The sequence below is a fragment of the Protopterus annectens genome, chromosome 10.part0 (genome assembly GCF_019279795.1).
Source record: "Protopterus annectens isolate FY-2018-M chromosome 10.part0, PAN1.0, whole genome shotgun sequence".
Lineage (NCBI taxonomy): Eukaryota > Metazoa > Chordata > Ceratodontiformes > Protopteridae > Protopterus > Protopterus annectens.
The window spans coordinates 1766070491-1766083861 of record NC_056744.1 but is presented as its reverse complement, the minus strand read 5'-3'; the positions used below and the strand labels follow the sequence as shown (position 1 = coordinate 1766083861).

Genomic DNA, 13371 nt, shown 5'->3' with positions numbered 1-13371 from the left:
TATTTTTATCTCATCTACAGTATGTAATGATGTTAGCTGTTGCTGCTATTCCTCATGTTCTGTCTTCTGTACAACTCTTCATTTTTGTTACGTTTTTAATTTTTACAAGATTGTGAGCTAATTGGAGCTCCATGGAAAATGGGCCTTTGGCTCAGCTCGACTTATCCGGTTAACAAATGTCAAAATAAATAAATAAATATATTAAATAAATAAACACATACATTTATTAACTACTGGAAAAGTCAGATTGTATTTACTGTATCCATTTCTTCAGTGCTCATATGTACTCGTTTCTATTTACCACATTAGGTGCCTGTGGTAATCACATACCCATTTGTTAAGATGTAACTTTGATAAGCTGAACAATAGGCCATAAACACAGCAGGAGAAGTTTGAACATGTGCTTCTAGAAATAACTACAAACAAGGTTACTTTCATAGGAGTCAAGCTCACCTGTCCATTTGTCTTTCTCCACACAGGTACAGTTATCATGGAATTCATTGAAGGTGGTTGCTAGCTCATACAGGAAGTCACACAGCTTATGAAGCATAAGGTCTTCCAGTATCCTCTGCAGGACTTCAGGGAACCTTAGGATGAGCTTGGCCAATTTCCTCTCCTTTTCATGATCCAAACTTATTCTGGTGTCCGTAGCAGCCGTCAGAAGAGTGGCCTCATCGATGTTTGCTGAATGTACCATGTCCCTTAAGAAGACAAAAGTTAGCTTTGAGTATCAAATCAGAGAACTAATTCTAGACATAACTAAAATGTATTTTAAATGAGAATAAACAATAATATCTGAGAAAAGAAAAAGAAACATTCAACGCCTTCACATAACAGAAAGCAGAGTCAGGTGAGAGTGCTTACCATTACTGTAGATATACAAACCTCAGCGACACTAGTGCATTACATTCATAACATGAGTGCAACTAAGCTAAAGGAAGACTTCCATCTTCAGTCCACATTTCAGCAGTCGAATGTGCTTAGGAAGCATGAGCATACCTCAAATTACAGATTTTCACAGAAAGTCCAGATTTTTGCCTCATATTTTGGTCTGTTTTTCATAAAATTGTGGTTTCCTGACAAATCATTGGCAATTCATTAAAGATTAAAGTCAGAAAATAATGACAGACATTTCAGTTTCAGATTTCATACACCAGGAAATTCATGCTAATGCAAAACCTGTTCTGCTATCAACTTTCTAAGTTTGTAACAGCAATATTTAAAAAATATCCCTATTTTTGGGCCATCCACCCATTTTTTATAGCTTTGTCCAGATTTCTTGCCCTAAGAGGTTGGCAGGTGTGGACATGAGATCACGTCCACATTGTAGTGATCTATAAGAATATCAGTAGTAAAGTGGAGCACATCCAGTGCCATCTTCAGTTCTTTTTTCGAGATGAGTTACCAATAAATGTGTTCTTGTATCCCTACCAGAAGTTCATGAAAAAGAGTTCCTGTCCACTGCAATCTAATTATGCATACCAAAAATGGGTAATCCGAGAAGCTAGTCACAGAGACAGTTTCCTACATTACCAACTGCAATCACCACAAACCATCATAAATGATGTAACTTAAATCTGAAAGACCCACATATATAAGACAAAGGCACAGGGATATCTGTTTCAGTACTGCTGTTTCCTACTTGCCTAACAAGAAAGACAACTAGTTTGTTGGTCTGTAGTCTTTAGTCCTGTTAGTAGAGTCCCTTAACTGCTCATCCATGCTCTGCAGAATCCTTTCCCTTTTTTTAATTGGCAGTGGAAACTGAATGGACTGGTTTACGAAAAGTCAGAGACCACCTTAGGCATCAAGGAGGGGCTTATCCTCCAGGATTCCCTGTCCCTGTGGATGACTTTATATAGTTCCTTGCACATCAAGGATTTTAACCCCAAAGTCCTTTGGGCAGAGGTAAATTTTCAGAATAAGTGAATTCCAAGTTTCTCGTAAGTTGTACTTTTACATCAACAGAAGGAAAGGCAAGCATTTTCATGATAAAGCTGTGTTCCTATGCTTATCTGAATGGCTATGGTGGGGGGGGGGTGAGATGCAAAATTAATTAAACATCAACTTTACTGAAGAATTGCCAGAACCTGGAGAGTTCAGTGGCATGTAGGCTTACACAGCAAACATGAACACCTTGACTGATAATTTCCTAGTGAAATAACTAGCAGTGCTGTGGGCTTGGAGGAACAGAACAATACGTTGGTCTTTTCTTCTCACACAGTGCGGAAACTTGTTCCACTTGGATAGGTGAGAATATCTGCCATTCTATCTTCTGGCCACATGGAGGACAGGAACTACATAAAAATAGAATAGATGGCCATAAGGAACAAAACTGACATCTTGCCAGCAAATTATGATTCAAACTATTGAGGGAGGGGTTGATCAGGTTTCCTTCCTGCTGGGCAGTCAGCTTGCAGTACAGCAGAAAGGTATTTTTGGCACTCTGTATCAGCTGAGAAAACAAGCCTGTTTTGGTAATCAAAAAGCTATCTGAATATTTTATTTTTCACACTGTACCATCAGCAGACACTTTGGGAGAAGAGAGACTGTAGGAAAAATGGCAGAAATCTTGACTCCACTTAACTCAGAAGGCACCGGTTGTTAGACCTGCTCTGCAAGGACTGTCTAAGTAAGATTTTTTAACTTGGCAGTTTCTTGTAAATCAACCAGCCTTATTTTTAGACACAACATGTACTATGATGTTTAAAAATATTATGCCGAAGGCTTTCAGGAACCTAGTGATAAGCTTAGGACATAGCAGTGCATAAGATCACCTAGGAATGGCTACAATTAAAGCAAGGATCTTACCAAGGTTTTACTGTTCAGGAGTAATGAAACAAGTGGAGAATACTTGTGCTGGGTGCCCTGAATGTCAGGAGACAGACCCTTATGCATAATTTGATAACCATCTAATTCCAGTACTTACCATAGTCATGCCATTTGATTGCACTGCAAAAGATGTTGTTGGGTCATCTGTAAAATCTGCCAATGGGTTTCAATATAGTTTCATTATTTCGGGCTATGCAACTAATTACCATGAAGCTATACCACTACACAAGGCAAAGCCTAAAGTTATAGTTATGCAGTGAGCCATATTATTTTGTAGTATGGGAATATCTATGAAAATATTGACTGACCAGTGGACTCCATTTACACCCAGCATAATGCATCAATATCTCAATGCTGTAAGGTTACACAGATGAAATCTTTGTACCATCTCCAGACAGATGGATTAGTGGAACTTTTTAGCAAAAGTCTTTGCTGATAAAAGTTACTATAGCAGATGGCAAAAACAGGGACCAGATAATACAGTTGTCTACTATTTGCCATTAGGGAAATGTCACATGCTTTGATAAGGTTTAGTCTTTTTGAGTTACTATTTGGGCAGACACACATGAAGACTCTAAAATATTGCCAGAGAAACTTGGGAAGAAGAGAAAACTCCATTTAAAATGTCATAGAATGCTACACCAACATAGAAGAGAGGTTGGAAATAGTGATGCCCTTAGTCCAGGAACAAAAGGAAAGTGCCCTAGCTGTGCAAAAAGGGATATATAACAGAATGCAAAGACCAATGAATTTAAAGCTAGACACCGGGTATTAGTTTTGATCCTCTCGGCCGAAAATACATTTTTGGCTAAGTGACAGGGTCCATTTGAAATAACAGAACTATTAAAAGTGGTAAACCACAGAGTTAGGCAAACTAGTAACATAAAACTAGAACAGATATATACCTTATCAATGTTCTGAAGAAAGAACAATTTTATGTAGTTAAACAGCAGAGAGTAGTAACTCTAGTGAAGAAAGAAAATTGACCTCTGTGTTTAAACTGCAGGCAGGGATCCGGAAAGCTCATCTGCCTTGCAGTTAGCAATTTTGCATGACAAATAAAGGCCCCACCTGAAGACCTAAAAGAAGGTTGGTGAACCATAAAAGGGCATCACTCCTTCAACTGTTAGGAGGTCTGTAGTACATAGGGTGTCATCTTAGATGTGACTGCAGGCCTCACAGGCAGTTCTCTCAACTCCAATGTATGGCACACAAGTGACCACTATCAATGGTCTGTGAGGGATAATTTACCCCAAGAGCATCATTTAGCAAATCCAGATATGTCCTGGAGACCCTGGAACCCTACTGAAATTCACAGATTGAAACTTGTACAGTTTTGTATTTGGGCTACTGCAGGCCCTCTTTCTCTGTCTGGATATATCAGGTGGTGCTCTGCAGCATGACCCTGACACATGAGCTAAAGTCTTTTCAGTTTGTACAGTGTACACAATACATATGTAGGAGGCAATTGCAGGATGAACATCTCCCAGCCCATCAAGCAGTGGAGGCAGAGCCAGATGAGATGTTGATAGAGGAGCCAACAACAGGAGACAAACATGCAGTACTGAGGTGGATGCAGTACGCCATAGCACTGGCAAACAGGCAGCTGCTTGCACACAGCTTCAGCCCATAGTATAACATATACACTGCAGTAGATGTAATGCATATAAGCCCAATAGCAGACTTTTCTTACTCATGCCTAGGCTGTATATCAGGCTTAGGCAAACCAAGTAAGACAGTTCAAATGGCACAGCACAGGTAACTTCATTTGCAGAGGTGGAGGAGGGAGCACAGGATAGAGAAACGTGTGAGTGCTACAGAAACTAAAAAATTATGATTGCACCGTGTGTAAGTGAGGCAGAGATGCAGGCCATTATTGCAAAAAGCTTTGTGATGTGCTCAGTAGTTGTAGCACTGAAACTTCATCTACTGGGCAGGTCCACTGCATGCATGATAGATGGTTAGGTAATATTACAGTCCTGGCTAGATGATAACGTCCTGTATGACCATAAACACATTCTGTTACCAGATGTGCCATTGCCAGGACTGACATGACACCAGACACATCTTCTCTTGGTTGTAGTTACCTCTACAAAGAATGTTGCTGTGGAAGTGCTGGTTCTGCATAACCGTGACCTTGGCCATCCATGACCACAATGGTCACTATCTGTGTAGATAGCTGTGGACTGGCTGTATGGATGGCACCTGCTATATAGCATGCAAGCATGTAATGACATTAAGCATGCCAGTATGTGAGTCAATCAGAACTGTCACAAATGCAGAAAATGCACTCCAGGAGGTCATGATTTACAACCTACATTTTCCTTATAATTTTGCAATCGCTGTGGTGGTATAAGCTAGTGCCTCAATGATGACCTTGCCCAACCAGTGGCATGGCTAGTTTAGGGGGAGGGCAGTGCCTTTATCTCCAATGAGCAGCAGTTTGCTTTCCCATGTCTTCATTCCCACTTCCTACAGATTTTGTAGCAGATATTGATGACTGCTCCTTAGGGGGTGTCACACTGCCCTGACTTAGAGTGTGCACAGTAACCTGTCCTCTCTGTGTGGTGTGTGTGTTTTGGATGTCTTCAGATACAGTTGCTATAACCATGGCCTAAGCAGGGGATACTATTGCAAACTCTGTGTCCAGCAGATATACACTGCACTCACTGATGATGCCAGCTGAGCATTCTGCCAGATGCTTTACATCTACTGGAAAATGAGGTGCATATGGTAGACTGGTCACAACTCATAACTCTTCAGATCCTAGCTGTGCTTTAACCACTTTACCTTAAGACAGACTTCTAACCATAGCTAAACATGCATTCAAAGAAACCCACATGCCATGGAGCAGTGCTGTCCTTAGAACTATGATAAAGGCTATGCAAAAAGCATTGAACAATTGCAAAAAAGGATCACAATAACTGATAAATTCCTTCATTTTCAAGAATGAAAACGCAAAGTCAGGATCAAAACCAGTAAGGCCAAAGCTGACATTTTAGGAACCTGCAATCTATCCAGCTCAGCAACCTTTAGATTTCTAGAACACTCTACAAGCTCTTAGGATCAATAAAATCATTCCAGAGTCACACACTACATCATATATCCCTCCTGCTCTTACTCAGGACAACATTTAGGAACTTATCTTCTCCCCAAATAACCTTTTTTTAATGCTACTGATGTTGACCCTATGATACTCCTACACAAAATACTTTCATATGTACCCTTTATCGTTAAAGCTATCACTACAAAAACAATTGATACACACTTAAATCACATTAGCTACAACTACTATCCTCATTTCAACTTTTACATTCTGAGATGCTAAACATAAAGCCTTCTCTGCTAACCAAACCACTGGCATATATAGTTAACTTACCTCTTTCTACCAGTACACCCTCCAACCCCCAAATTCAGGAATGCTTTTCTCATCCCTTTGCCTTAGGTATCACATTCCAAGATTTCTGCAGACCATACGTCAATTGCAAACTTTTGATACTTAACATCAATTTTAGAAAAAAATCATATTAATGAACCAATACTTGAATGCATACAATTTATGATCTCATATAAGCAGCATGGGTTCAATTCACAGTACAATACACAAACCACAATCTTTTCTTTCACCTCAGAAATCTTCTTTAACACAGAGAAAGATTTCCTAACTGGGGCTATCTTTCGTGAACTTAAAAGAGCCTTTGAATTTGTTAGTCATGACCCTCTGCTAAATAAAATAATGACATTTCTGGAGTTTCTGATTGGTTCTGTCTAATAGAACTTTTACTATACTGGTTCTGTCTAATAGAACTTTTACTATACCTGATCAGAATGACCATATCTCCTCTGGTTCTTTTACAACTGGAGTAAGAAATAGGTTCTTTCTATCCGAAGATTAAAAATTATAGCAATGATCATTAAAAATCATAGCAGATGTCCAAGAAGAGGAGCACTGGCTCAGCACCAAATTCAGGGCCAAAAAAAGTCTTCTGATGTTAAAATACTGAACTATAACACTTCAGCTTTCTGTGAGGTCCTCTTGTTGCTACAATCGTACAACGGTCCAGAATTTCACAGAATGTCCAGATTTTTGCCTCATTTTTTGGACTGCTTTTCATAAAATGTGTAGTTTTCTGGCATGTTAGTGAGGACTGAAGCCAGTAAATAATGGCAGACATTTGAATTTCAGACTTCATACCCTTCAGAAAATACATGCTATGTAAAACTGTTAGTCTAGAAACTAAGACTATAAGAGAAATATTTAATATTTGTCCTGATTTTGGGCTTTTATTTCCCATCTCCTCACAACTTTTGGCGTTGTCAAGAATTCTTGCACTAAGATGTTGAGAAGTATGCTTCCCAACTTCTTATAGAGCCATCTTTTAAAGTTTACAGCGACACTTTACTGAATGGACCAGTGGTACACTGTAGCTAGAAAACAAACCAATATCACAGTGCTGTGTTCTACTGGTTCATTTTTCTAGCTGCACTGTGATGTTGGCTCACTGAATGCACCAACAAAAGAATACAGCTAGAAACTTTAACAATGTCATGACGGAGTTTGCCAATGGTCCATTTTCTAGCAGTTGTGTGCTTTTGTTGTGTCTAACAGACCAATCGCACAGTGCAGCTAGAAAAAAGGACCAATAGTACAGAGAGCTAAAAGCCCACTGTGCTACTGGTCTATTGTTCTAGAAGTAGTGAGCTATTGGTCAGTTCAACAGAACAAAAGACAGTGTGGCAAAAAGCCCACAGTGAATCCATTGTTTCCCTTGTGATTTTTGATTAGGTAGTCTGCTTGGCCATAAAAATGAGACAATGAAGGAGCACAAATTAGAACTTTGAAAAGGCAAACTGAAGCAATGGAGTTAACACTAAAATGGGGGATAAAATCAGACTGGTTCTCCAGATGCAGACTATGCAGAGGTATGGATATTCTTCTCTTCTCACTTTAGATAAACGATCTATCCTAGGATCTACTGTTCCTAAATATTGCTCTTTTTGCAGATAACACATTACTTACTCCTGCCCATAAAACAGTTCCACGTCTTTCTACTTCACTAGAAGAAAGGAATTTTCTTTGAATTGGAACTGGCATGGCACAAATAAACTCTAAATCAACAAAACTAAAAACAGGCATGTTACAAATGCACTCAAAATCAACAAAACTAAATATTCGCTCATGATGTTTGGTGACTGAACTGAAGTTTCAACTTTCAAAGGATCCTGGATCCTGTCAAGGTGCCAAACAGAAATCATTTTCCTGTTACTAATAGATAATTTTCTAGCAATTAGCTTCCATTAATACCTGTTGCATATACTCAGAAAATTGTACCTCAAGGGGATAAAAATGTTATTAGCCAGACAGATGGATTTAGTTTCTATGGGCCAGCGAGAATCAGAGATCCCTTGTACTATGTGAGCAAGTCCATCTTTTGGGGTAGTTGGTGGTAATTATCCTTGGCTGTTTTCATGTGAAGGAAGAAACAAAGTTGTCTGGACCAAAAGGAAGTTACCAAGGTTATTTTTGAATCTTTAAAAGAACTCTTGATTATGAGAGGAAAGCGGGTGGGGGGGGGGTAGACATATAAGAATATTCCCATTCATGAAAAGGAAAAGGCTTTTGTCTTCCATGCCTTGTAAGATGTCCTGGAGTATAATTTCTTCAGGGTCTGTTGGGAATGGAGACAAACAGATCTATATGGGGAATTTCCCACAGTTAATTTCCTGGAAGACACCTACATGTAATCTCCATTTGTCGGGGGGGGGGTTGGGTCGGGATTTGCTCAGTGTGTCTGTCGCAGTATTCGGCTCTAATAGAGCATAAGTGCCCTGAAGGGATAAAATATGCTGAATTTCTAGTTCCAAAACTATCTCAGCTAGTCTGCAAAGGGGGGGGGGGTAAGGCCTGGTTCCCCTTGTTTATGTACCACATCACTGTGGTGTTGTCTGTGATTACCAAAAGAGATCCTGGAGTTGTCAAATGGTTCAGATTCTTTAAAGCATTTAAAATATTTTTTTTATGCTTTTCTTTGAGATGATGGTCTCAAAGACCCTGTACCTTGAAGTCCAGTTGGTGGACAAAAGCGCTTATCATAAGTAAAAGCTGAGTTATTCCAGTGACCAAGTCTGCTCAAAGTTTATTTCTTCAGTACTTTTATAGAAGAGAAATTAACATCTGATATTTTTGGACTGCATATTACTGTTGCTTATAATTCTAAGTTTAAGAGCTTTTGTTTTTCAAATTCTTTAAACAACAAGGAAGTGAAGGCGGCCTAATATGTTTGGGCTCAGTACAGCTATCTCCTTTCATCTCTGCTGTAGTTTTCCATGAATAGAAATATGGTGATTGTGATGGTCCAGAATCACAATCTAAGATTAAGTAGGACTCAGAGGAAAAAGGCACCACAGGATGAGGGTTTTGAACTTTGCAAATGTTATATGAAGATTTGAAAAGAGCATGTCCAGAACAGGCCTCCAGATTCTCTCATTTTTGGGCATTAGAAATATTCTTGCATAGAATCCTTATCCTTTTGATCCTCTGGTACAGATTCTGTTATGCTGTGGGACAGCATCTCAGAAATGATAGGAGGAAAAAGGTAGGTTTGATTGTGTGTGTGTGTGTGTGTGTGTGTGGGGGGGGGGGGGGGATTCCTAGGACTGGAGGTTAAGGAAAGAGACCCAGTGTAATTTGTATCTATTTAGACCGATTCCTTGCATCCAATAATCCATAGTGACCTGGTTGCAAAGGGGAAGATACAGAGAAAGATCTCTTCAAAGATTTAGATAGTTGCTGGGGTGGGTGGGGGTGCAATGGAATGAGAGCATGGTAATTTTTTCTTAGACAGAGATTGGGCTGGAGATACCATTCCTTTTCTCATAGCTTTGCCCAGTCATTGCTTCTTCAACTGTTGTTTTATTACTTTTTTTGTTGAGGTTGCTTAAATGGTTGTCTATTAAAAGGCCCAGGGCTGGAAGGGTAACTCCTGTTATATACTGAATTTCAGGATTGAAAATGTATTAAATCTGCTGGATGTGATTCCCTCTCTCATTAAATCTCTTCAAGACTTCTTCTGATAGCGTACAAAATAATACTTCCTTGTTAAGAGGTGCATGACATCCTCAGGAAGGTTTGGGAACCTTAACCATACATATCTAAGCATTACTGATCTAGTCACAGCAGCTCTGAATACAGCATCTGCAACATCATAACATTTCAGTGAATGCTTAATGACCAGTGATCATTGAAGAAATCATGCTGACTAATGAAGGTTTGATTTCAGCACAGAGTTAACTCAACAAATGCCTTATTCATATCAGAAAAAGTTGCCAAGATGTATTTAGCCATGTGGGCCTGACAATTAACAGTTCTGAATACTTGAGTGGAAAATTGAAATACTTTCTTCCCATACCTGTTAAAGGCTCTGCCATCCTTTTCTAAGAGTATAGGATTAGCAGCATTAAGTTGTTTAGAAACAGTGCTTTGTTTAAGGAAACAGCAGATGGGTCATCTACAGAGTTATGAAAATGAAACTTATAAAACTGAAGAACTTTTTTAAAGCCTGTCTGGCTTCTTAGGTGCATGGACCTGCAAGTCAGATGAAGTACCTACAAGACTAATGGCATCCTCTAAAGCACCATGGACAGAAGGGGCAGTAAAGGCTTAGGGATTTCCTGTAAAAGGTCATAATATCTCCTTTGGATAGATGAAATTTATTTTTGGTCTCACTGAAATAAGTCTGTACTCCTGGCTATGGTGTTATAAAGGGACATTTCTTTCACAGAGAAATCTGAAGAAATGTTTTCTTTAGATTCTGCCTCAAGGGAATCAGGAAAAGACATTTGGAAAACATAGCCCAGGTCACATTCATCTATATTAGATTTGGATTCATTGTTTAAAGGGGTTGGGGACCTTTTAATTTCTCAATGAGAAGAAGCTGATAGCAGCCTGAAGTGAGTGGAAGGTCATTTGCAAAGGAAAAATATTTCTTCCTAGATTCTCTTAAAGAAGGGTTAGTGGATGAAGAAAGATTTTTAACTTTTTGGCTCTTATTCTTAGGACTGTCTATGGAGAAACTCCAAGTTTTGGCATCTAGACTTCAGCTTGGGTACCTAAACACCTTCCCTAACCAGCACTTGCGGAATGCTTTCAAGGTAACCATGTATTGTTTTCCCTTCTCTGAAGAAGACATATGTCTGGCCCTTGAGGAAGGGCTAGACTTCTGACCCTTAGTGGCTTCCCAAGGAGCAATGCCAGAGCGGTCAGAAGAAGCAGAACAGTTTGAGGACTCTGACATGGTCACAGTGGAGTTTACTGTTGATGGCTGGAAGGGGGAGACAGAACACATCAGAAGTCATTTCCATGACATTTCTAATAGTTCTTTTTCTCAACAGTCAGAAGAGGGTTGTCCTAGGTACCAGTAGCAGATCCAGTTGTCTGATTGGCAAGGGCTTTGAGCCACTGGTTTTCTCAATAATTAAAAGGAAGTTACGTCAACTCCTAATCATTTTAGGAGTAAGCATACTGTATAGAAAAGGACATGTTGTCCCCTCCACCCCACCAATTAAAAAGGCAAGCTGTGTGGGAATCTCAATACACTATCCGCTGTCCACACTGATACTTTTCCTTTCTCCTAGACAAAAGCAATATTGAAACAAGTTTTCACAAAAATATGTATGGAAAGTACCCAGAGATGTAACTATCTCTCCAAAAGATGGTACAAGCCAACCACCAAACCACTGAAGATGCAATGAAGGAGTTTGACTGTTCTCTTCAATGTCTAGAAAGTTCTGGATTTTGTGCCCAGGTGGCTGCTGTTACACCAGCACATCCTTGTGCTTCCTTGGACGGTGTATGGAAGGTGCCAAAAAGCTTTTGAATACTGGCCAGACATCCAGTGCACGGCAGGATACATCACATATAACTTAGGCTATTGAAACAGTGATCTAATGATGAATACAGAATTTTGTTTCAGACCTCTTCAGAGCTGCTGCCTACAAAGCCTAATCTTTTGAAGGTGAAAATGGAGATTTAGGTACTGCTTCGGGTGAGGAAAGTACTGAAGCTGGTGAGGCAAAAGATACTGCTTCAGGAAAGGATGGCTCTTCCACTGCAAAGTACATCACTACGAAGGGGAGCAACAGTAATTTTGATTCTCCAGTTTCTATTATATGCTTGTAAACTACAATATTGAGAGCAGAGCTTTGAGGACACATACCCGTGCTTTTACTAGACTCTGAATGAGGCAGTGTTAGAGCCTTAGAACAGGCTATTAACTGCAAAACTAGCCTTCATCTGATTTCTGTTTTTTTATTACGTTCTTAAGTTGTGATTTCAAGCTGATGTTTTTGTTCTCAAGCCTGAGAAAAGGAGGAAACAGAGGCTTCCAGTGAGGTGCAAAGCCATGGACACCTTTATCTAAGGAAGAAAATTTGTGAGACATCATATATGACTACTTGACATCTCCTGGTTACACCATTAAAGCAAACTGAATAACAGCTAATAACATGTTCTGGTTACAAGCATGTAAAGCAGTTAGTGTGCTTTTAGCAAGTGTTATTTGCTTCCCACAAACTCACATTTATGATGCTTCCTGACTCAGCCTAGGTATAAAAGTAATATGTATGGGGTTCCTGGGTAGTTACCAGGCTTGCAATCAAGGGGACCACTGAGGAGCCTAGCCCAGATTCCCAGCTGTCCCTAAGCACTGTGATATGCTCAAGATCACACATCAGGCAAGTGGGAGTTGAGGGAATCAAACCCCATACCGCAAAAACTATAGCTCACAGCCTTAACCATCTGTACCAACTCCCAGAGAATAAAATTCAGTAAAACCAGAAAAAAACAGTGTCAGATGGAAAATGGCAAAGAAAGAGAGAAAGAAAGAAAGAAAGAATTTATTCACATAAAATGTACTTTAGTTGAAAACTATCCATTACATCCGAAATACCACCCAGGGCCATTTCTTTTGCCTTGACAGATTTTATAGTAGGGCAAAAATGGAGGAGAGGCAGCAAAGAGTGATTCACTGTGCAATGGTAGTCAGAGCTGGCAGTCTGAGAAAGTTACACACAGCACAGCTGTAACATAATATACATGAGTCCTATACTTACAACAAATGGACTTATTCACTCTAAAATCTCTAACTACTTCAGAGGTAAACAAGATGGAACATACACATTTCAGTAGAACTAAAATGTCCTTAAAACAGAAATAAGGCTTACAGCAAGGAAGATTTTCAAGCATGAGATGAAGAGGAGGAGGAGGAATTGGTAGAACAAGAAACAAACTGAAAGCTTAACTAACGCATTGGAGATAAGAAAGAATCATGACAGTGTAGATACCCAAAAATTAGTACAAAGCAATATTTTAACTGCCAAAAAACATTTAAAATGCAAAGGTCTTACAATCACCACGTAAAGTATAAAAATGAGCTCATACTGAGTACGCTCTGGTGTCCTCATGAAACTGCCAATGAAGACATTTAAAATGCAAAGGTCTCAAAATCACTGCTTAAAGTATAAAAAAATAAGCTCATACAG

General features: G+C 39.4%; 1 protein-coding gene across 2 annotated transcripts in view; it reads right to left on the bottom strand.

Moving 5' to 3' along the window:
- Positions 1 to 13371, bottom strand: part of LOC122814000 (arginine--tRNA ligase, cytoplasmic-like) — a 641564-nt gene that overhangs the window by 28011 nt on the left and 600182 nt on the right. For both annotated transcript variants that reach the window (XM_044086583.1, XM_044086582.1), the window contains exon 13: positions 454 to 701. In XM_044086583.1, coding sequence (XP_043942518.1) covers positions 454 to 701 — 248 coding nt within the window. The remainder of the gene's footprint in view (positions 1 to 453; positions 702 to 13371) is intronic.